Source organism: Brachycentrus maculatus, unplaced genomic scaffold, assembly GCF_059751285.1.
Source record: "Brachycentrus maculatus isolate JH-2025_06_01 unplaced genomic scaffold, ASM5975128v1 h1tg000216l, whole genome shotgun sequence".
NCBI lineage: Eukaryota > Metazoa > Arthropoda > Insecta > Trichoptera > Brachycentridae > Brachycentrus > Brachycentrus maculatus.
Genome location: NW_028280967.1, coordinates 2006417 through 2031989, shown reverse-complemented (window position 1 = coordinate 2031989; position 25573 = coordinate 2006417). Strand labels below are relative to the sequence as shown.

The 25573-nt window shown below is 36.9% G+C and overlaps 1 protein-coding gene across 3 annotated transcripts in view; it reads right to left on the bottom strand.

The window, feature by feature from the left end:
• Magi (membrane associated guanylate kinase, WW and PDZ domain containing protein magi) overlaps nucleotides 1-25573 on the bottom strand; it is a 42892-nt gene that overhangs the window by 11693 nt on the left and 5626 nt on the right. For 2 of the 3 annotated variants that reach the window (XM_088264146.1, XM_088264145.1), the window contains exons 3-19: nucleotides 24066-24268; nucleotides 23282-23403; nucleotides 20909-21044; nucleotides 19766-19897; nucleotides 17477-17591; nucleotides 17148-17285; nucleotides 16982-17068; nucleotides 15933-16141; nucleotides 12551-12645; nucleotides 11900-12001; nucleotides 9747-9885; nucleotides 8659-8790; nucleotides 7327-7803; nucleotides 6313-6452; nucleotides 5257-5334; nucleotides 4559-4688; nucleotides 2447-2577 (exon numbers count right to left, since the gene is read on the bottom strand). In XM_088264146.1, coding sequence (XP_088120272.1) covers nucleotides 2447-2577; nucleotides 4559-4688; nucleotides 5257-5334; nucleotides 6313-6452; nucleotides 7327-7803; nucleotides 8659-8790; nucleotides 9747-9885; nucleotides 11900-12001; nucleotides 12551-12645; nucleotides 15933-16141; nucleotides 16982-17068; nucleotides 17148-17285; nucleotides 17477-17591; nucleotides 19766-19897; nucleotides 20909-21044; nucleotides 23282-23403; nucleotides 24066-24268 — 2566 coding nt within the window. Of the gene's footprint in view, nucleotides 1-2446; nucleotides 2578-4558; nucleotides 4689-5256; nucleotides 5335-6312; nucleotides 6453-7311; nucleotides 7804-8658; nucleotides 8791-9746; nucleotides 9886-11899; nucleotides 12002-12550; nucleotides 12646-15932; nucleotides 16142-16981; nucleotides 17069-17147; nucleotides 17286-17476; nucleotides 17592-19765; nucleotides 19898-20908; nucleotides 21045-23281; nucleotides 23404-24065; nucleotides 24269-25573 lie in introns of all 3 variants that reach the window. The other variant, XM_088264144.1, reaches the window with a different exon arrangement.

The window sequence follows — 25573 nt, the reverse complement described above, 5'->3', positions numbered from 1 at the left end:
GAACATACAAAGTGACGTCACCAAGTCCTTATAAACCGCAGCAAAGCAAGGTACTCTCTCTCTTCCGTCACCGATGTTGCAGTGTGCCCTGTCAATACGTACTACCTTTGTGTCTCGTGCCTTGTAACATTTTTATTAATATAGTTTTTTTGTAAATATCAGTGTAGAGTAGAAGCATCCGTAAATTGTAAGTCAACTTGTAATCAAAAATCTTTTGCGCTAAAATAAAATGTGAATTCCCAAGTAAGTTAAGCATTTGTTCTTTTCATGATTTTATACAATAATTATTCGTAACCTCTGAGGAGTTAGTGGACGTGTGTGCCCGTGATCGAGTACCAATCGGGCTTAGTAAGCTACCACACCGTTAACTCCGATGCTTCCACAACGGGCTAACAACGCCTCCACACGACTGTAATTTGTATTTTTTGTGATTTAAGTTAGCATGACTGGTGTCACCAACTGATAATTCCCAATTATTAGAATTGACGACTAATTTTAGGCGCGGTAGGGGTAATTGGTCCTGATCAGACTAAAATGTGAAACCCCTTCTCCAAATTAAACCGGATGAAAGGAAAGAGTGGGAGAATCGTTTCTATCCTCACCATTGCATACGTTATAGTCGGTCTATGCGTGTGTGCTGCATATACTGTGTTAATACGTAGCATAGGGAGCCGGTAGATGCTTGCATATTATACTGTACATGTTTTAATATCTATTAGTTACATGTTAGTTAGTGTAATGGTCAGCACGCTAGGCTGCCATGCTGGAGGTCCCGGGTTCGATTCCCAAGAGGGTCAAAATAATTATTAGTAATTTTTTAGTCTAATATTTATTTAATATGACCCTGGACTGGCACCTGAAGCGGAAGGCTAATCACCTTTCCTTCGTGTATTTAACGATCAAGATAACACTGCTTCTATACGATGCAGTGCCCTATGCACCATTGGGTGCGGATAAGGGTTAAAGAAGAAGTTAACAATTTCCATTGTGTAACAAGTTAAATGGAAAAAAGCGAGCGCAGAAAGAGTGTGAACCTTTAGATAACAAAAAAAAGCAAATTATTTTTTTTAATGCGCCAATAATTACTTAAGTTAGAAATAAAGAGTTTGGAGCCAGGCAGACAACGTTAAAGGAATACGGTGGACAAGATAACCTCCCAACGACCCCAAATGTACTGGTTACATCGTACCCATAATCTCTTCCTTAGACTAAAAATTAATGGAAATCGATGAATAAAAGAAATGTTGAAATTCCACGTAACCATGTTCCAATCCTGAAATAATAAAATGGTCAACAAACGCAAAGAGTATACCGTAGAACGGGGCCTACTTGAACTTTGATGTATTACTTGAGCCCAGTACAAAAAAAATATTTAGATTGTGGTATCGATCAAGTATCGTGACGATAAGTGTCACCTGTCAGGGAAACAATGAATCATGTCAATACATTCATTATTGTAGACCAAATACAGATTTTTTTTTTGTACTGGGCTCAAGTAACACATCAAAGTTCAAGTAGCCCCGTTCTATGGTAATGCAACTCTTTCAACATCAACCGTTTCTATAACCTAAAAGTTTCATTTATAAGGTGCATATTTTTTTAATTATGAAGTATGTGAAATTAATAAAAATAAAAACTTTGCAATCTATTCGCAGACAAATGTTGCGCAGAGCATCACATCAGGTCGACTTGAAAGGCGGCAACATGCATTCTTACATATTATTTTTTGATATCTCATCAAAGATGAAGAAGAATATGGAAGTCTGGGCATTTACGGGGCTTACGACCGTCATAGGCTGGTTTTAGTGATCACTTTACACACGTGTAACATTCACCAATTCTACCCATTATTGACAACCACACTACTCAAATTCTTGGAAGTTCTATATATATGAACCAATTTAGAAACCTTGTTCATGAATCACTAGAACTTCACTAGAGACATCTATTGGTGAGATGTAAAGAAGCTTTTTATTAAGCAGAAACTCTTATATTAGTATGTGAGATCCGAATCCTGGATTATAATCACACACATGAGAAACGCTAGAAAATACCATTTTCATTTTTATTATTAAGCTTATAATTTGACCAGATAAAGCTTCTTTACATCTCACCAATAGATGTCTCTAGTGAAGTTCTAGTGATTCATGAACAAGGTTTCTAAATTGGTTCATATATATAGAACTTCCAAGAATTTGAGTAGTGTGGTTGTCAATAATGGGTAGAATTGGTGAATGTTACACGTGTGTAAAGTGATCACTTAAACCAGCCTATGACGGTCGTAATGCCCAGACTTCCATATTCTTCTTCATCTTTGATGAGATATCAAAAAATAATATGAAAATAACTCCTGTAATTGGAGGTAATCCAGATTTTGTGAACAAGTATTTGGACACACTCAAAATGTTGTAAATGCATTCTTCCGTTCAGCGAGTGATTAAATTACCTGTCCATTGGCAGCCGCCTGGCAGACGCTGGCCACTGCCGACCGATGAGAGGCCCCCAGCATGCTGACTCCGTCCACCGAAGTCAGCAAGTCTCCGGGGCTGATCCTCCCATCCAGGTCGCAGGCACCACCTGTAAGCGGAATTTTAGATACATGTCTATTTTTCTGTAACGTCTTGTTTTAATTGCATATTAACTTTACTTAACCGGATCCACGCGGCTCGCATAACCGTATGTGTTTTAACAAAACATGCCCCATACGCGGCTGACATCAGCGTTTGTGTTTTTGGATTGCTCCAAGTTTCGAACCTCAGTTCAACTAAGAGGGATTTTTTCATGGTGATTTTTTCATTGATTTTGACATCTGTTGAAATATCTGACTAATAATTTGTAACATCACGAGGATAAATAAAAGAACAGATCCCTGATTTTTCTTGAGGTCGATAATTAGTCCGCGCCATAATCATGCCCTATATCTGTCTCACTCTCGATGCTACGCATCGCCAGTGGGTAAGAGTGACACACGATGCGTGCTTTGATTTATTTATGTTACGATCTAATTTGTTTATATTACGATATATTTCAAGAATAATGTGACACACGTGTATTATAGAGTACCAAAAAGGCATAATGAATCCCATTGAACGTTTTTGTTTAGGAAAATAAATCATTTCTTAACTAAATACATGATAAAAGTAATCATTTAAAAAACGGCGAAATACCGCCGCGCACGGGCGTCTGTCAGGAACAAAGTTAACGCGGTTAAAAGGTTAATACATTGTTTGTGGGAAATGCTTAAAAGTGTCTTTTACATACTGTTAGTAGAGAGCGGGAGACCTTTATAAGTGTTCTATTTGCTTACTTTTGGTAAAGCGCGAGAGTTGCCAAAAAAACACTGAGATCGGAATGGAGTTTGCGGTTACTTGTGATTAGTATGAGACCCTAATTTGGGTCAGGGTAGTGAAAAACTGACCAACAGCAGTGTATTTACATCCTTACTAATAATATTGTATTTATTGATGGAAGTAAAGCAAAATTATAATATGTATGATAGATATTTGAATGGTGATAGGAGGAAAGAGATATAATATAAGAGTTTCTGCTTAGTAAAAAGCTTCTTTACATCTCACCAATAGATGTCTCTAGTGAAGTTCTAGTGATTCAAGAACAAAGTTTCTAAATTGGTTCATATATATGGAACTTCTAAGAATTCGAGTAGTGTGGTTGTCAATAATGGGTAGAATTGGTGAATGTTACACATGTGTAAAGTGATCACTTAAACCGGCCTATGACGGTCGTCAGCCCCATAAATGCCCAGACTTCCATATTCTTCTTCATCTTTGATGAGATGTCAAAAAATAGGAAGAAAGAGATGCAAGGCTGAGATAAACATTATTGATAAAATTAAGATAGGTGTGTTGAGATGGTTTGGGCGTTTGGAACGAATGAGCGAAGAAAGAACAGTAAAATGAATTTGTGAGGTGTAATTGGAGTAATACAGAGGAAAACTTGGCATGATCAAGTATTCAAAATATGTACTAAAAAGTGTTCAGATCAAGATTCGGAACAATCAGCGGGTATGTATGAGGAGATGCATGTATGTGGAAGAGACAAAGATTGTTTGCAAAGACAGATTAGTGCAGTAATTTGTAGTTTTCTCTCCCTACCCGTGCAGTGAAGCGACAAAATGTTTAAAATTTACAGAATAATACCCATTTTACATAACCCATTCATATAATTATATTTTATTTAAAAATTAGTGCATGTATATGCACTAATTTTTAAATAAAATATAATTATATGAATGGGTTATGTAAAATGGGTATGTATATATGTATATATGTATATATGTATTTAAATATGTATTTATATGTTTATAAGTATTTAAAATAATATTAATAATAATGAAGTGTTTAATTTATGTCACTACTAGTACTAGTACTACTACTACCATCACACCATTTCTCCACAGGGGTAGGGTAGGCAGAGAGGATGGAACGCCACACTCTTCTGTCCTGACATACACTCTTCGCCTCCTTCACATCCATACATCTAGTCATGTTACTTATTTTAATTATTATGATTACTACAAAGATATTAAACTTAAAAATACCTGGTACTATGTGCCCCACGGCCACCTGAGATCCCTCCTCAGTGCCGCCGACAATGCGGAACCCAAACCCTGCTGCGCCCCTCCCTAGCACTACTACGATATCGGCTTCCGGATCAATGATCTCCTCACACTGAAACATAACAGTAAATTTTAAAATCGCTTCCTGTATTACTCCATTCCTAATATCCATCTTCTCTATTTCAAACCCTTATGTGCACCCAATGGTGCATGGGGCACTGACATATATAAACGCAGTGTTATTTTCATCATTAACACATGAAGGAGAGGTGATCGAGCCCTTCGCTTCAGGTACAAGTCCTGGTTAATAGTATGCCTATTTATGTCCGCCTCCGTAGTGTAATGGTCAGCACTCTCTGCTACCGTTCTGGAGATCCCGGGTTCGATTCCCAGGGGGGGGGGTCAAATAAATATAAGTGATTTTTTTCACTCTAATATTTATCCAATATTACCCTGGACTGTGGCACCTGAAGCGGAGGGCTGATCACCTTTCATTCATGTCTTAACGGTCAAGATAACACTGCGTACATATGATGCAGCGCCCTATGCACCATCGGGTGCGGATAAGGGTTTAAAGAAGAAAAAAAAGTAAGGCACTTTATTTAGAAGGAAATCTAGTTACAGAAAACCAGATAGTAATTAATATAAAAAACAGAATAAGGGAATATTAAAAGCATTACCTGATTTGGATCAACATTTCCCCAATCCACTGCCACTGGAGACACTTCATCGTAGTTGTGTCTGTTCATCGGCAAGTTCTGGAAAATATGGCATATTTTAATGCTGTCCTGTGCTGTGATTGAAGAAACACGGCGGTCTAACAACTTTGTGAATATTTATGTATATGTATTTATGTAATACAGTGTGAAACAGAGTGTTAGCATAATGGGAGTGGAATAGGATGGAATGGGTGTTTGTCTGCAGGTAGGATAGTAATGATAGGAAAGGTAGATATGAAAAAGAGGAATTGAAAATAAATATTACTTTTTGCATTTTAAAAATAATTTACTTTAAAAACAATTTATAAAATTTTTAAATATATATCTTAGATTATTTGCCATACTATACACAATTTTATAATTTTTTGATATGGCATTAACTTTGTGGAATGACATGTTGATTGTTGAAAAATTAAGCACTAATTTTAGACCACTAATTGAGTTTTACTAGTTACAAAAACTACAGATGTTTTCATCGACAGGTGATCACAAAAAGTGATAATATATGACACGGAAAAGGGGCACAAGTCCTACAGTATATGTTAGAGACTTGTGCCCCTCTTCTGTTTCACCGCAGATATTAGATATCAAATATAAATTTTACAGAAAATAGGTGCAAATATTTCTATATTATTTTGAGAAAAGACTTTTTTTGATCCACTCACATTTTTATTCACAACCAACTAGTTTCGGCAACAACCTGTTGCCCTCCTCAGGGTTTAATTTATGATTATGTCGTGTGTTTATGACTATTATGTCGAAAATATTTCTATTTATTCCACCCTTTAACTGATGAGTTTCAACAAAGATTTTATTTAGAAAATGGGATGTTTCTTCATTTCAAATAAACAGACATCGTGGCTTCCCAACATTCCCGACTGGACCGGGATGAGAGGGGAAAAGGTGTTGTTTCGTACGGTGCAGGACCGCAAAGCCTTTGCCATAGTGATCGCTAATTACGGGGGGACCTGACAAGGTACACAAAGAAGAAGATGAATTATGAACGGGGAGACTTACGGGGTCGACGTGAACGTGGTTCCGGGTGGCCAACGGGGAGTCGGTCCCCCCGGGATTGTAGCAGCTGAAGCAGCCCGCGGCGGAGCCTCTCCCGCTCACCACGGGCGGCGATGTCACGGCACTGCCATCTTCCAGGAAGCCTAATTATAGAAAATCACACACTCATATATATTTTTCATTTTGACATCTCAATGAAGAATATGGAAGTCTGGGTATTTACAGGGCTTATGAACTGTCAAAAGCTGGTTAAGTAATCACTTTACACAAATATTTCTCTTCAATTTTTTTTTTTTTTTTTGACATCTCAACATACATGAAGAACAATATGCAAGTCTAGGCATTTACAGAGGTTACCTGTCATAGGCTTGGTTTAGTAATCACTTTCCACACATGTAACATTCACCCATGATTGACAACCACACTAGTCAAAAAAAATTTAACTTGATACATTGATACTCTTTTTCATCTATGTTGAGATGTCAAATAAAATGTAAAAAATAACTCCTCAGTAAAGAAAATCCAGATTTGTGAACAAGTATTTAGACACACTTAAAATTTTGTAAATAAATATCTTTTGTAAATAATAATTTGTCAGCCTCCGTAGTGTAATGGTCAGCACGCTCGGCTACCGTTCTGGAGGTCCCGGGTTCGATTCCCAGGGGAAGGTCAAATAAATGTAAGTGATTTTTTTCATTCTAATATTTATTCAATATTACCCTGGACTGGTACCTGAAGCAGAGGGCTGATCACCTTTCCTTCATAAGTTAACGATCAAGGTAACACTGCGTTTATATGATAAAGTGACCTATGCACCATTGGGGTGCGGATAAGGGGTTGAATGTCCTTCTGTTATGTTAATAAATCAAATAATATTACTGATATTTTGTCTCAAAAATGTCTCAAAACCAGTGGACAAAAATCTCGGTGAGCGGTTATATACAAAAAAAATTGTTGAAAAAATTAAAAATAAATAAATTTATTAAAAAAACATGTACTCACAATCGTAATTCTTACCTCCGTTGTCACTGGACTCCCCCGCGACACTGTTGCCATTGTTATTGACGCCGCCGTACGCCGCCGCCATGTTGCTCTCGTTCAACGCCAGCGTCTGCACGAGCGGCAGCAAGCCGGACACCCTGTCGTTGGCGTCGTCCAGCCCAATCTCGTTGGCGTAATTGGAGATCTCGCCGGAATCCAAAATGTCCTTCCCGTCGGTGGACCCCCCCACGCCAGTGCCGCGAAAGTGCGCACCAGACGCGGAGAGGTTGGAATTGGTTATATTGTTGATGTTCCCGTTGCTCGAAGACAGCTGAACGCTGCCCGGGTTGCTCAGGGAGATGCTGTTCGAGCCGTTCAAGGGTTGCGTCACGTTTATATTCGAGCTGTTTCGGCGCTTCTTGATGAATTTGTAGGAAGCTGAGAGGTTTGGCGATATCTGTTGGGCGCCGGCCATCGCTGACGTGAGGTCTTCTTGACTGTAGCTGATCCCACCTAGAAATTATAAAAATAAGTGGATTAGTAATTTGCTTATCAGATTTCAACACAGATGAAGACGAATATGGGGCATTTACAGAATCTACGATCCTTCATTGGCCGATTTAAGTAATCACTTTGTACAATTTATAAAATTTATCGTTCTACCCATGATTGACAACCAGATTACTCAAATTTAGTGTATTTATGCTTGGATTGAACTGAAAAAGATCAACTGCATTTTGATATAAATAACTCCAAAGTGGAGCAAATCCAGAATTTGTAAACAATAATTTGGATATACTCAAAATATTGTGTCATAGCTATAGTATAAAATGTTTAATTTTACAGTTTGATCATATATTAAATGATCATGTAATAATTTACTTTTTTCTGTGATACATTTGATATCATGTAATTTGATATAGGATATACATAGTTATCTTTATTTTCTAAAACTAATACATGATATTAACACAAACCATGTAGTTTTTTTTATTTATTAGGTATTTATTAGGTATTGTCCGCCTCCGTAGTGTAATGGTTAGCACACTGGACTACCGTACTGGAGGTCCCAGGTTCGATTCCCGGGAGGGGTTCAATAAATATAAGTGACTTTTCACTATAATATTTATTCAATATTACCCTGGACTGGTACCTGAAGCGGAGGGCTGATCATCTTTCCTTCATGTGTTAACGATCAAGATAACACTGCGTTTATATGATGCTGTGCCCTATGCACCATTGGGGTGCGGGTAAGGGTTTGAAGATGAAGAAGATTCATAAAAAGCTTTTGCAGGTTTTTTTGGATAAAAACATTAATTTTTCGTAGTCATACGAACGAGGACTGGCCACTATATAGTTGTCTCTCACCGATATTAATGTAGTTATCCATTGCCGTCATGTTCCTGGTGTCCACCAGAGGTGTTTTGGGTCGGGAAGGAAGAACTTCCTTGGGCTGAGTGCTGTACAGGTCTGCCGTGGGAGTCTTACTTCTGAATAAACCTACAAATTAACAGAAATACGTTATAAATATAATAATCGGCGGGTATGTATGAGGAGGTGCATGAACGTGGAAGAGACGGAGGTTATTTGCAAAGACAGATTGGTGTGGCGTTCTATTGTCTTTGGGTATTCCTGCCGGAAGCAGCTAGGTAGTTAGTAAGATTTTTTAGTATATAATTTATATTTGAAGCACTAACTTTGTGATTTTTCATTTTATAATTAAAATATAACTTTGTTTTAATATGACTATAAATATTTTATTATAACTTGATTATAACGTCTACCGGTTTCGAAGCTAACCGCTTCTTTTTCAAGACTGATTAATATTAGTAAAATTAGTATTAATCAGTCTTGAAAAAGAAACGGTTAGCTTCGAAACCGGTAAACATTATAATTAAGTTATAAGTAAATATTTATAGTGATTTTCAAACAAAGTTATATTTTAATTATAGATTTTTGTTTGTTGTTTTTTGTTTATCCCTTATCCGCACCCGATGGTGCATAGGGCACTGTATCATATAAACACAGTGTTATCTTGATCATTAACACATGAAGGAAAGGTGATCAGCCCTCCGCTTCAGGTACCAGTCCAGGGTAATATTGAATAAATATTAGTGTGAAAAAAAAACACTTATATTTATTTGACCCCCACTGGGAATCGAACCCCGGACCTCCAGTACGGTAGCCTAGCGTGCTAACCATTACACCACGTAGGCGGACAATACGGCTGTCCAAACTTAAAACACAGTAAGGGACTTTTTTTATAGTACGTTTTTTTGCATTTTTTGACTAAATAGAATCTACTTACTCCAAAAATGCAAAAAAAAATATAGTACAAAAAAATGTCCCTTACTGTGTTTTGAGTTTGGACAGCTGAATAGTGTAGATAGTTTTTTTAGTGTATTTTTTACATTTTATTATGAGCTTTTGAGGTAATCTGGTAATATAATCCTTACTGCTGATGTCCTTGGTGATTCGCGTCTTGGAGCTGACGGCTGGTTTGGTGGTGCCGTTCTGAGCAGACTTGGTGTAGTACCCGGGCCTTCTCACCACTTTTATAGTTGCCTCCTTCTTCTGCGGACAGTCCTTCAATACCTGCAGACAAATAAATTCATTCAGATATTGCAAGAATATATAATAAAAGGTTAAAAATAAATAATATAGAATTTTTTATATTAGAAAAGCACTTAAAAATAATATTCCTCTAATTAACCACCCGATAAATTTTACTTTTAGTCCATTATTTGATTCAACATCGGTTAAGCAAGATTCGTCAATATCCAATTCAAACCCCGCCCACTCCTTTCATCCTACGAGTATATAAGCTGTTTGATTAATACGTTCAACCTTAGTGCATGTTTAACCTCGGCTCGTAACGCATGTCTGTGGTGAAAACTTTAGTGCATGTTAGTCTTCGGGTCGACCAAAAATCGCATGTGTTAAACATTTTGTGTAGTGTTAAGCGTGTAAATGGTGATATGGTGGTGAAGGGCGGTTTTGTTTGCATGCTGTAATAGTGATTGTCCTGACGAAGAGGCGGGTAGGTCTCGAAACCGGTAGACATAACAATCTCGGTGAGTGGTTATATACTAATATTATTAACATTTTTGTAAAAAAATAAATAAGTAATATGTATATAATAAATTTGTTTGCCCGTATGAGCGCAACCCTTACTGACATCTCTTGTGTAATTGACAGTAATAAAACCATAAGCTTTCAAAGGGGGCAATACCGCTCCTTTAATGGGTCGCTGTAGAGATAGCACAAGTCGCTCACTCCTTTCAAGAACGTCATAAATCAAAAAACTTGATTTTTCAGGAGAACGTTTTTAAAGTATAATGTATTAAAAATAAATATCAAGCCACTTATTGAACTTTTTACTGTGCAACAGATCTTTTTAGGTAAAACCTGAAGGTTTTTTCTCCATTTGAAAAATATTTAGTATATTTAAAAAAAAAATCAAACAATACCTTTTCTTCAAAATACAAAAACAACATTTTCTGCCCTGCAGCAGGTAAATATTAAGTTTAAAATATGCCACTTTTGCTGGGATATAGTACATTTTCTGGGCATTCCGAAAACATGCACAACTGAAAATTGACGATTTTTGATTTATGATGTTTTTTAAAGGAGTGAGCGAAGTGTCATTTTAGAAAGGAGTGAGCGAAGTGTTCATGTACACCCATACTCCTTTGAGGTGAGTTTTGTTTGGACGATCATGTATGGCCACACTCCTGCACAGGTTAAACTTTCCCGTACTAATCATCGAAAAATTACATGTGATCTGAAGCAGTGTACCATAAGTCCCCAGTTCATATTTGTATGGAAATCATAGTACACTCAGAATCACTGGTTTCACATTCTTTTTACTGCACAGCCGAACGAATAAACGACGAAACGAGAAGCCAGAATTAGGATCAAACGAAAGTTAAATTTATATTTGAAGCACTAACTTTGTGATTTTCCATTTTATAATTAAAATGTAACTTTGTTTTAAAACCACTATGTATAAATATTTTATTAACTTAATTATAATGTTTACCGGTTTCGAAGCTAACCGCTTCTTTATCAAGACTGATTAATATTAAAAAATTTAGTATTAATATTTAGGATTATTATAAAATATTTGTAGTGATTTTTAAACAAAGTTACATTTTAATTATTTAATTATGAAACTTAAATAGTTTCATTGTCTCGCTTTCTCCTTGTGAAAATACATATCACATTTATTACAGTTTTTTACTTTTTTTTTTAAAGGAATAACCCGGAAAGCGTCTATTTTAGATGTTTCTCTGCAGGTAGGATAGTAAGGATAGTGAAGGTAAATGTGAAAAATACATCACAAACACCCAGACCAATTAAAAATAATTTTTTCTTGAATTAATTTTGCAATTGGCGGGAATCGAACCTGCGACGCTAGTTTCGCAGTCGAGCATCTACCTAACTGCGAGAACCAAAGAAATAACATGTCGCAATACGCATGTCTGTATGCAGAGCTGATGGCTAACCTCCTATAGTGAAAAGGTATAAGAAGAAGCATTTGGGAGAGGATAAAGGTTATATAAAAAAGAAACCCAAATCGATGAGAAAGAAAATATAAAATAAATACCTGAACGACGTGTGCATGGGACACATTACTGACAGTAGTCTGGTTGATGGAAAGCAGGAGGTCACCCTCTCGCAGTCCTCCGCAGCGCACCCTGTCCAAAACCTAATTTAAAAAAACAATACATTAGTTTCATTTCTTAACTATTTGATGCTTTTGAATGAGCAGTGTTCGCAGACTGGAAGATCACATGTATTTATTTTGACCTCCCCGCCTGGGAATCGAACCCGGGACCTCCGGCCTGGTAGCCAAACTATCGCTTCAGCCTGCCGCTAAACCAGCCAGCTAACTGCCAACCTGCAGGACGCCCGTCGGCGGCAGTTGGCTGGGATTGGTCCAAGCTGCGTGAATGTTTCAGACCTGAGATGAGTAAGAGGGAATTAGCTTCTTCTTCATTTTATAAATCCTCAGGATCTGTCTGTGCCTTCGCCTATCTGTAGCTCTTGCGATGTTGACAGCCAGCTATCTCTCCACCTGTTTGGAGGTCTGCCTGGGGGTCTGCGTCCTTCAGGGTTTCCTTGATGGGCGATACGTGGAAGTCTGTCTTCTGATATTTGTTTACATGCTCATTCCAGTATCGCCTTCGTTGTTGTTCCCACCTCACAATATCTTCCGTCTTACACATGGATCTAGCGATATAAATTCATATATTACCTTTTTGACTTTCTGTCCGTGGACGCTATCGGCAATTGTGAAACCAAACCCGGCAGCTCCTTTCATGAGCCTCAGTGTCAAGACTCCTCCATCCTCTGGAAAATAAAAAATAAATGTGTTTTTCATTTTGAAAGTACAGTAGAATCGCGATATAAGTAATCGCGATATATCGAAAAATGACGTATATCGAAAAAAAAAACCGAATTTATTCCCTAAAACTAATTTTTCATACAAAAATGCATTTATATAACGAAATCCCGTTATTATGTATAACAAAATCACTTTTGTCCCGTACGAAAAAGTGCCAATACATTTAAGTAAATTTATAACAAATAAAAAATGTTATGATAAAAATATTTCAAAGCCGCGCCGCCACGGCGCCGCGCGGAAATAAAAAATGTTAAGATAAAATTATTCAAGCCACGCCGCCGCACCATATGCGGATGGTTTTATGGCGATTTTTAAAAGTAATTCAATACAATATCCCATCAGCTTGAGTAATTAGTAATTAGAGTCAATGAGTCAGTGAAATGATTTACTTTAGCAATAATAATTCTTTAGTTGTGTCGCCTACTTTCAAAATCCGCTAGATCCAGTTTTATAAGATTTTAAAATAAATACTCTATCGGAATGCCAGTTGTGGTTTTTATTGTTCAAAATTTTTAAATACTTGAAAACCCCGCTAAGAAATACTTAAAAACAGCGTTGTATTTCAAATTCCGATATATTCATGAAACTTGCCTTCTGACCCATTTCGGTCAATCAGAGAGCGGAGATAGGTCAAAAGTTAAGATGACGTCATTATCGATTTGTGTCTCGTGTTTTTTTTTGAGTACTGAAAATCTTTCCAAAAAAATGGGAAAATTCTCTATTTTAAAATATTTTATATAAAGATAGACAAATCTTTGAAACATAAATGTTATCCGGAGAATTTGGATTTTTTTTGTAAAATCGACTTATATGGATCTGGCTGATTTTGAAAGTAGGCGACGTAGTTATAATCTCTCTTCTTATTTCAATGAAATTATTTCTGTAGGCCATAAAAATTCTCAAGTATATTCTCTCCCATAATCAGTCCACCTGCTTATCTCAATGGAAGACAATAATAATTCTCAAATTACAATCCATCTTTTTATCTCAATGAAATGATTCTGTTGACAATAATAATCCTCAAATTGCATCCGTCTTTTATCTACATCGTAAGGGCATTTGTCCACTACACAGAATAATTTTATCGTCCGTCCGACACGTCAGTTTGCGTTTTAAAACGACGATTTTACGATCGAATTTACGCGCAACGTGTTCACGCACCGATCAAGAGCTCCGATCCGAAGAAAGATGGACAAAAGCACAAGCCAATCCAAGCCAATCATCATTTTAAAACGCCAACTGACGTGCCGGACAGTAAAATTACACGGAATTTCGGGTAGTGGACAAGCTCCCTAAGTGGGGCGTAGTGTCGGGTAAGACAATCTGCACACTATTGGACTAGCGGAGTAACGTGTTACGACGTACGACATGCACGCATACTTACAAAGCACGCCACACGCGCAAACACAGAAACGTTTGTGTATTTTTACGATTTTATGTTAGGATTTGATTCCCGATTTTTTTACAAATTATTTATTTCCGTCGCTGCAAATGAATGACATTATGAATAACATTTACCAGACCCAACATTACAAAATTGTTTTATTTAAACTTTAAATATGGCCAATAAAAGCAACTAGGAATATTAAATATGACGGACAATTTGGACAAATACGAATTTGTCCGTTTTATACGGATTTTGAAGGAATAAAGAGATCAAACGGAATTTGAAGGATTATAACGGAATTTTAACGGATTTTAGGAAATTTTTAGCGACGGCGAAAAAAAATTCATCGCGTAAATTTTGGAAAAAAATTTTTTTTCGCCGTCTCGTAATTTCGCAATCTCAATATCGAAAACTACTCTTTGACGTATGACAACACTGGCCGTCAGTAGCGCGCAAGCCGTTCTCGGCTTTGGCGGCTACTTGTGATATTATTATTATTATATTTTATGTTATTATTCTCCTTTTTAGATACATATTTACCAGAACCAACATTACAAAATTGTTATATTTCAACTTTAAATATGGCCAGTAAAAGCAACTATGAATATTTACGTTTTTCCTGTTTTAAAATCACATTCTCATATTGTGTACAAAATACATACGAGTATCGATTCCCGCGGCACTTTTATCACCGTAAGGTTAATAAGAAAACTAGTGAAAATATGTAGATATTCAGTTCCCTATGGCCCCCTTCCTCCTTTGCAGAACTTGCGATCTTTTTGAAAAGCCGCGCAACATTTTTTGCAACGGCGCGCAACATATACATACTAAGTATGATTTAAAAAAATTCGTTATATGTGGGAATTCGTTATTACGAATTAATATTTTTTGGTCCCTTGGATTTCGTTATATCGCGATTCTACTGTACTTATTGAATACTTAGGATAGTGTAGCTATCTGGTAAATGGGAAATGGGTGATCACTGTTTTCGGAATCTTCTTCAAACCTAATCCGCACCTCATCCGCACCTGATTGTCAACAGGGCACTGCATCGTATTGACACAATGTTATCTTGATCGTTACTTACATGAAGGCAAGGTGATCACTCTTGCGCTTCAGGTACCACCAGTCCAGGGCAATATTAAATAAATATTACAGTGTAAAATCACTAATATTTATTTTCACCGCCCCTGGATAAATATTGGAGTAAAGAAATTACTCATTTATTTTCCGCCCCCCTCCCTGGGAATCGAACCCGGGACCTCCAAGACAGTAGTCGAGTGTGCTAACCATTACACTACAGAGGCGGACAAACTCAAAATAGTGTAAATATATTTTGAGTTTGTCCGAGTATGCTTTTACGAATACTGGACAATGTATAGCACCTTCTCTGGGCAACTAGAATCCGCTGAAATTCGAATACTTAGATGGTCAGCGGGAGTGTCCCTTAGAGACAAAATAAAGAGCACACGCAGTTGTGGAAGCCTGGGCGTAACAGGCATACATAGGAAGGTAGAGGAAAGACAATTGAGATGGTACGGGCACATAGGATGCAGAGAACCCGAGCATGTCATAAACCAGGTAATAGCAATGGATCTTCCTCAAAAGATATCTAGAGAAAGACCAAAAATTCATGGATGCAGCAAAGAGAAAACATGGTTCGAAGACATGGCCTAGGTGACATTGTCCATAACAGAATAACCTACAACCTGACAACGAGGAAAGCAGACACCAGCAGTCTACAAAGACGATTAGTTGGGATGTAGCCAGGAAGAAGAAGGCAGTATAGCTATCTCGTGATCGCTGTTTACGGAACGGCCATGGATGGAGGAAGGAATCCCTTACGCATGTAGGGTGTGTTGGTGGTGACGCTGTCCAGCAGCAGGTGGTCAGCCGAGGGGCAGCGCGCGGGCAGGCGCTCTTCCAGCAGCGGGGCCCGGCGGGAGGTGTCGGGCCCGAAGGAGCGGTTGTCCCCGGGCCAGCGCGAGCCCGGCTCCCGGTACACGTCCAGCGAGCGGTACAGCTGACTCAGCCGCTGCTGGAAGTCTAGAGGCCTGCACACAGAACAACAAAACAAAGTGCTTAAAAAAAAATTACTTTTCCATCCAACCAATTATTTCAGCAAGCTGAACTCTTGGAGGTCTGAGCATCTCAGGTCTTACGACCTGCCATTTGGCTGCCTTAACCTTTCCGGGAGTACAAAAATTAATATCCGACTTTCTCTGGTGAGTGGGTTCTTTTTACGTGAAAAAAAAATTTTTTTTTCATCAAATCGATGTATTATGAATATAAAAGTTATGTTAAAATAATTTAATAAAAAAAACACCTTTTCGAAATATTTTTCAATTATGACAAAATTACACACAAATGTCCACAGATGTCATTGCTATACAAATTACATCATACTAACTGACAGACGGACATTGACGTTCATTAACGTCGATACTCCTTTAAGGAAAATTCACAATGACGTTCATTTACGTCCATTCTCCCGGACAGGTTAAACTTCTTCCTCCAAAGACATCTAGGATAAGACCAAATAATACATGGATGCTACAGAAAGATAATATGATTCAAAGGCATGGCCTAGGTGACATTGTCAATGATAGAAGGACCTACAGCCCGAGGACGAGGAGAGCTGACCCCAACAGTCTACAAAGACGATAAGTTGGGATGGAGCCACGAAGAAGAAGTGAAGCAATGGAAATATAAAAAAATTATGAACAAACAATGCAATCTAAAATATTGAAAATGCTAAATGACAGCAGCTGTCAAGAAGCACGCTGTCCGCCGTGAGCAATGTTTAGTATTGCGTATGTTGCTGTAACATTTAATAGATTTGCTATTTGAATTAACAACCTTTCACTGTAATTGTGTATAAGATAGATAGTTACCCATCAATGAGATTTTCTTCCAGATGTTCAATGTCGTATGGATTGCTCAATCCTCTTCCGTTCCTCTCCAAGCTGCTATCCTGGGATCTAGAGAAAAAAATATCAATGATTAATGAAAATGCGACCTTTTGTTTTGTAATCAACAGATTTGAATGTGAATCAGTACCTATTTAGATGGTTGGTTCTGTCTTGCAAATTGTCGGGTTCGTCCAAATGTTCCCGTTCGTAAGAGCGGTTCATCCCACGAGCCGCCCTCTCCAAACTGCTCCCCTGAGATCTTTTGTCTGCTTCTTCTAAATTAAACCTACAACAAAAAAGTAAAGTTACTCATCAATGGTTCATCACAAACTCAATTTCGATTTCATAAAGTTCGGATACCTGCACAAATGAGAATGGACCAATCTCATAGTCTTAACAAAATAAGATTCAAAAGAGTATTGACAACAATGTGACTAGAACTCGTTGGTTGACCGATTAACATAAGGTAATGGCTACCTCTCTCTGAGTTCCTCCGTGAGATGTCTCATCCTAGAAGCCCCTCCGGCCTCCACCGCTACCGTCGTCAGGACCCTCGTGTTGGGGTCATTGGGGTCAAAAGGCAGAGGATAACCTGCAACCATAAATAGTTTACATTATATATGATATAAACAGGAATAAACAAGTTTTGAGAAGGAAATACATATTATTACAGTGGAACCTCTCATTTATTTATTTTTTTTTTTTTTTTTTTTTTTACCTCTCTAATAAAGTAGATACTCATAACGACTTTAATTTGTTCCAGCATCTTACTCATTAAGCGAAACATTTTTTCCCATACAAATGTATGTAAAATACCATAATGCGTTCCAGGCCAAAAGAAAACTCAATTTTTTATTTTTTTTAACGTTTTTTCAAATAAAATTACTAATAAATTGTTGAGGAGTGTAAAAACTTGGAATATAATTGATATTTTTTTTAAAAAATGTAAATAAAAACGTGAATTTATGAAAAATAATTTATTTCTTTGAACTAGAAAACTGTTTTAGGACATTTGTTTTTGCCGACACTTCAAAATTTTAGGAAAATGTGTCACAGCATTGTCATTGAATAAATTTGTAGCATGAATAGCCACCTCCTTCTTAGAATGATTCTTCTTAATTTACGATTCAACATTTTCCCATGCTTTCAAAGCTCTCCGGTGGTCAGCTCTTGGCTGTACTCTTTCACAAGCTCTTCAATATCGTTGTTATCCACCTCGAGTCCCATGATATTGGCTAATAACACAATCACGTTGACTGTAGACTCCACAGTTACTGTTTCAAAATCACATTTGACAACACTCTCTGGCCAAAATTTTTTCCAAGGAGATGTGAGGGTCCTCTTGATAAACCTCCTTCCCAAGTCGCGAAAGTCCCAGTACACAAGTGAATGTTGTAAAAAAGGGACTTGCCCTTCCTCTGTTACTCGCTATGCGAAACATCGCTTGTTAAGGAAGCAACTTTTACAGTTTTTTTTTTGCTCGTTACGCGAATTACTAGATTTGAGAGGTTCTTCCACTGTATTGTATTCTTCTTCTGTACGTTGTCACTTGTGAGAATGTGTCTCTATTTTGGGTAGTCCTAAACAGCTCCTTCACGCTCCATACTCCTGTCCACTCCTGTATATTATGGAGCCAGAAGATCCGCCTTCTTCCGACACCTCTTCGACCCTCCACCTTACCCTCGATCATCAGTTGCAGTAGCTTGTACTTTTCTCCTCTGAGCACAAGTCCCAAATAGGACATTTTTTTAGATTTTAATATTCAATATTGGTTCCCTATCCTCTGATTATTATTTTAACATTTTTATATTCAATTTTAATTGTATTTATTTTCTTAATTGTATTTTACAAAATACATACTTTATGAGCTTTTGAGGCTTGCATACTTTACTTACAGGTTTAAAATAAAGATTAATAATAATATATGTGTATTCATATGAACGTACGCATGATTATGTTTATATGTATATCTTTGATTAAACTTCAGTTTATTTTCAGTATACTGTTATTTCTTTCAATAATTTTTTATGTTATGTTCTTAATTTTTTTTATTGTATTTTACATAATATATATGTTATATGAACCTTGGAGGCTTGCACACTTGTCTTCAAGCTTTGGAAAGATAAAATAATAATATAACGGATATTAGAGATTGAAATCACTTGGTTCATGCACAAAATCATATACAAAGTTACTGTCCATTTTAAGGCAACTCGGAGGAGCCAAGCAGCAAAAAGCGTGTCTCGCTAAAAATGGAGCAACCTTGTGTACGGTTTTGTGTGTGAACTCAATCCAACTCAGAACCTCTTGTGTACTAACCACTGCACTTTAGGCAGAGGCATGCATTCTATATAGGCAGAATAGGAGTGCCTACTATGTATTACTCAGGTTTAGAAACACGACCAGTGCCTACTGTTTTATCTTTTTTTAAATTAATGTTTTACTTAGTAATCCTTACCCAAACTACACTGCACTTTCACTGCCTACACCAGGGTACTTCTATTTACTTCTATTCTATTCTATTTATTTCTAAAATTTGGTGGTGGATTTGCAAACTTGTATTTATTTTGATTGGCAGTGACAGTAAAATCGGGATACAATTTTGTTTCACATTTTAAATAAATTTCTTGGTTCCAAAAAAAATTGCTTTGCAAGAAAAGGTCTGTCAAGAAGCCTAGATGCTTCAATATCCTTACCCAACACTACTGTCTACCCTGATTAAAAACTCTGCACGCCACTGACTATATGTTAGATTATGTCTCTTACCTCTGCACAGCTCCAGGGTGACTGCCGTTCCGGGGGGAATATCTTGGAATAATCTGGCAACTCTGGCGTGCCCCACGCCCAGTACACAAGTACTCCCGACTCGGACAAGAAGGTCTCCAGTCCTTAGAGCACCTGAAAAAACCACATACTTCTGTACAATTTTTCAGTCATGTCTAGTGTAGCATTACATGGTGATACATCTGGAAAACTTTGCTGGATTGCTATGGACACTAACTGGTCAAAATGTGTGTGAAGGGTTTACTACTACTCAAAACTTCTTCAAACCCTTACTCAAAACTTCTTCAAACGCAGTGTTATCTTAATCGTTAGTTAACACATGAAGGAAAGGTGATCAGCCCTCCGCTTCAGGTACCAGTCGAGGGTAATATTGAATAAATATTACAGTGAAAAAATCACTTGATTCACTATTTATTTGACCCCCCCCCCTAGGAATCGAACCTAGGACCTCCAGAGCGGTAGCCGAGCCTGTTGACCATTACACTATGGAGGCGGACAAAAATTAATATAAGGGCAAATAAAAATATCACAATAAAAACTCCATAAATAGAATAAATAGAATGCAAACAATCCTGTTGAAATCAGTGTTTATTATTTGGACAGAAAAATAAGAATGTATTTTACTGTGTATATAACAACTTATGAATTAATTTTTAAATCAAACATAATTTTTTAGTCTAATAAGTTGTATTTTATTAAAAAAAAAAAACATAAAAATTAAAATTGTGATACATTCGTTTGAAAATGCCATAACGAGGCGAAACAATTGTAACAATATTAATTTTTATGTGTTTTTTAATAAAATACAATTCAGTAGACTCAAAAAATCTGAATTTGATTTAAAACTTAATACATAAATGAAAATGGAGTTCTACAAATTAAACCCCAATCAATAAATATAATAACTTCCTTAAATTTCCGTGTCCAGTAAAGATATTTATTTTTGTGAGAATTTGGCAAAATAGAAGTTGCAAAGTTACATGGAGATTCAACTCAATATGTATTTTTTTATCGGAACTAAAGTATTTTATAAAGTATAAAGTTATTTGAGTATCCCTATTTGAAAAATATTACCTAAATAGTGCACAAATTTCAAAGTGAGAATATAATGTCATGTTTTGTTACCGTCAAGCCAAGCTGGACTGTTGGGGACAATGGATTTGATCTGCAAGAAGTCTTCGCAGCAGCCTGAAGAGGACTGCGCTTCACTCGCATCATCGGCTGTTTCGCTCGCTCCCCCCACCAATGTGAATCCCAGACCCTGGGAAAGTGTAAATAAAATAAATAAAAATCTTATCATATCAATCAATTAATAGATTCTAACTAACTAACTAACTAACCATCACGCCGCTTCCCCGCAGGGGTAGACAGAGAGAATAGAGCGCCACACCACTCTGTCCTTGCAAACATTCTTCGCCTCTTCCACGTTCATGCATCTCCTCATACATACCCGCCGATTGTTACGACTCCTAACCTGACCACTTTCAAGTATTTGGCATACCTGATCGTGCCATATTTTTTTCGGTCTTCCTCTGCTTCTTTTCCCACTAACATTCGCTTCATAAATTTGTTTTACCGTTCTTTCCTCACTCATTCGTTCTACATGTCCAAACCATCTCAACACACCTTTCTTAATTTAATCGATAATGCTTATCTCAGCTTTGCATTCCTTCCTTATTTCACTATTCGCACATTTATCATACATCGTTTTGTCGCACATTCTTCTGAGAGATCGCATTTCGACTACATTCAGTCTACTTTCATCCTTCTTTTGCCAACTCCATGTTTCACTTCCATAATAATACTTTAATAGATTCACCAGTCACTCTTCATTTAAAGACCTCTCTTATGCATAGTTGTGAAGAACTGTATTTGGTACTCATGATTTTATTTTGTTGTATTCTGATGTATCATATATTGTAACTGTTGTTCTTCCTTCCAATAAAATAAAATAAAAAATAAAAATAAATAAAAATAAAAATAAAAATAAAAATTTACTTGGTAAATACCACTATTTCTTAAAATCCTTATTCATTCTCCATCATTTTCAAACCCTGTGTGAAGCCAAGTCAATTTTTTTTGTGAAAATGGACAATAGGGGGGAGGCTTTAGTCATTACTCATGGGGAATATTATATATATGACTTATGTATGTAATGTTTTAAAAAAATAATAAAAAAATTGTCATATTATTAATATGACAATTTAATATGGGTTTATTATTATGTATATTTTTATGAATTTCTATAGTTTCAAAATGTTGCAGTTTATGACTTTTTATATTAATAATTTTTAGGATTTCTAAGATATTATCATTATATCGTAGTCATACAGGAGAAAGTGACCGAGTGTATTTTTTACAAAACCGTGATCATTGACCATTTGATATCTTACTAGCTTAATATTGCCCTGAAAAAATCCCAAAGGATTTTAAACTTGGAAGTATAATATATTGACTTGGTAAAAATGTGTAACTGCATTGATGTTTATTTTCTTGCCAAGCAAAAGTGACTTAAATGGCCCTCCTGAACATTTTACGTTTTGGTAGTTGGTCACTTTCTCCTGTACGACTACGATATGTGTGATTGAGAAATAATATTTTTTCAGAGTTCGCTAACCATTTAAAAGATAAGGGGATTTTAGTGATTCTAAAGATGTATATGTAATCAAAAGTTACATTACACAGGACTCTCTTTTGAGAGTGTTTTTTTTTACATGATACTATATCCTTGAATGTACCGATTGTTCAGTAGACCTGCCACTAGATAAGAATGAAAATAAAAAATCCAATAATAGTTTACTCAATCGTTAAATGCCTGCAATTTATATATATTCAACTGTCAACAACGCTGCACTTGATCATTTGATTATAACTCCAAAGCCGTGGCATATTTATTACATGGGCGTTAGGACAACCGCGATATAAAACATCTGTGCAGTGTTATCAAAAATCAAACATTCATATCAAATATGAATAATTTAACAATACCAATTAGATCGGCTAGCAACATTTCAATTATTTATTGATTTGGTAATTAAAATTATCCAAAAAAAAACGTTTTTTTTTTTAAATACCTATATATAAAAAATCATAAAGGTTTTTCTACATCAATCTCTATCCTTATTGATCTTATTTTATTTAGTATTTGAATTAAACACTATCAAATCAATAAATATGATTTGGCAGTAACTTTGTAGAATAGCATGATGATTTAAGTATAAAAATAAACCACTTGCAAAAGACCACTTTTGAGTTTATTAATGTAAACATGACTAGTTTCAAGATCTACAGATGTTCTCTTCAGTAGGTAAAAATGCAAGCTGATTGTATTTTCATTTAAAGTTTGTATTTTCTTCTGTTGATGAGAACATCTGTAGTTCTCGAAACTCAAAGTAGTTGTATACAAGTCATTTATATTTTCGTTAAAGTTTGATAAAAATTATCATGTAAATGATAAATTCTAAAAATGTTTTTTAAATATTATTTAATTATATTTACCTGAGAGGATTTGAGCAGGGTCACGGTAAACCTGTGACCCGTTAGCTGCCCTGGGTCGCGAGATAGCATGGATCGCAGGTTCATGGCTTCGCCTTCAACCTCCCTTTCTACACTGCCCATTTCTGGAATAAAAAGGTCAAAAAATTATATTTAAATTTTAACATCTCAACATATGTAGATGAGGGAGAATATGGAAGTCTGGGTATTTATTTATAGGGGGTTTGACTTGTCATAGGCTGGTTAAGTGATCATTTTACGCACGTGTGAGATTCACCATTCTACCATTGACACACTACACAATTTTTTTAAATTGATACATATATAGTACTCTCATACATAATCATGGGTAGACCTCTCCGCTTTAAAATTCCGTTAGAAATTCCTCCACTTTTGTTTGATCCGATTTCAGCCCTCTCGCTTATCGGATGGCCGCCATCGGTCGGCGCTCGGCAGCAAATCTGTGACTCGAGTTACAAGCTGCGTAATACGACTTCCACACAAATATGAACTGGGGTCTTTTGGTACCCCGCTTGGGATCACGTGTAAAGGTTAAGCTAGATTAACACACATTTGAAGGATGCAGAGGCAAATTGGCTATTCCATTGCGCCCGGAATGAGAAAGAGACGGTAGTACGCAGCTCCCATCCTCCTGCGGGTCTATATATTTTTGGATGATCAGTACGGGAAAGGCAAAGCTAGATTGGGACACGTTTGATAGATGCAGTCGAATCGGCTATTCTACTTTGATTGGAATGAAAGGGAGAGAGCGGATGGTAGTACGCACCTCCCGTCCTCCTGCGGGCCTGTATGACGGGGTTCTCGTACTGCGTGCGCCGGTTGACATGGTCGATGAAGTAGGAGCCGTAGCGGGGGCACTCTATCCGCTCCCAGCCGAAGGGAAGCTCGTCCTCGCGGCACTCGGCCAGGCTCTTCTTGCGGAAGCGCGACAGGCGAGGGTCCAGCCAGTGCGATGTACCCGTGTTGTGGCTGCGGAAACACACACATGATGATCCAAGGCTCATTTCATTACTTAGATATTTAACTAATCATATTATATTGTAGTAACAACACCAAGATGAAGCTTGTCAGTAGCTTGGTCCACTCCATTTTTCTCTATGCTGCTGAAACATGGACCATAAAAGCAGCAGAAAGGAGTGGTGTTTGAGGCGCATGCTCTGAATTCAATGGACAGCTAGACGCACCAATGCGTCCATTCACCAGGAACTACGCTTGGATGGCTTGACTCTGGCCAATGTCTGTACCCGACGGATTCTCCAGTTCTTTGGACACGTTGCGCGATTAGTTGTGATCGGTAGCCTGGAGGGGAAGAGAGGGAGAGGAAGATCCCCACACGATGGACCGATCAAGTTAAGGCAGCAGCGGGCACCTCGGTGGTTGGGGCGACACGCGCAGCGCAGTCAAGAGATAACTGGAGAAGAGTCATTGCATCCACAAGAGTCACAATACTCAGTAATGAGGAATAGAACAGAGAAGAGAAGTACCTCACCGAGACTTTTATGTCTACTGGTTTTGCAAGGGTAGTATTGTTTGCATGCTGTGGTAGTGATTATCCTGATGAAGAGACGGGCACGTCTCGAAACCGGTAGACATAAAAATCTCGGTGAGTGGTTATATACTAATATCACTAACATTTTTATAAAAAAAAAAGTAAAAATGACTAACTACAAAGTAAATTCTTTAAATATTAATAATATTGAGAGAAGAGAAGAATTGTAATATTAGATTGAAATGTAAAAAGTTGCAAATAATAAAAATACTAGGCAGCATAAGGCGGCGCGCACAACGAAACTCCTGTAGTGTAAAGTTTTATGTACATAATGTATTACAAATTTCTCGGATAATCCGAAATTTTCCAAATCCGAATTAGTTTGGATTTCAGGGGTTCCACTGTATCTCAAAGTTGAAAACAGACATAATTCAAGATGGTAGCCGACACAAAAAGGGTTAAAGTTCCTGAAATCCAGATTAAGACCACCACAAAAAACTCCTCAACGATATTTTATTGATTGTCAACTTTGTGGTAAGACATGTTACAATGATTAAAGAAAACGCTTGTTTTATACCACTTGAGTTTATTAAAGACTACATGTTATTATACAGACCTGAATGATGGAAGTTTAACTTCCGAAACATGTAGTCTTTAATAAAACTCAAGTGGTATAAAACAAGTGTTTTCTTTAATCATTGCTCCTCAACGACAACAAAAAAAAATTGCGATATTTAATTCACGTTTATAATTATTCTGAGTGAATGCTGGGAACAAAGTGAATG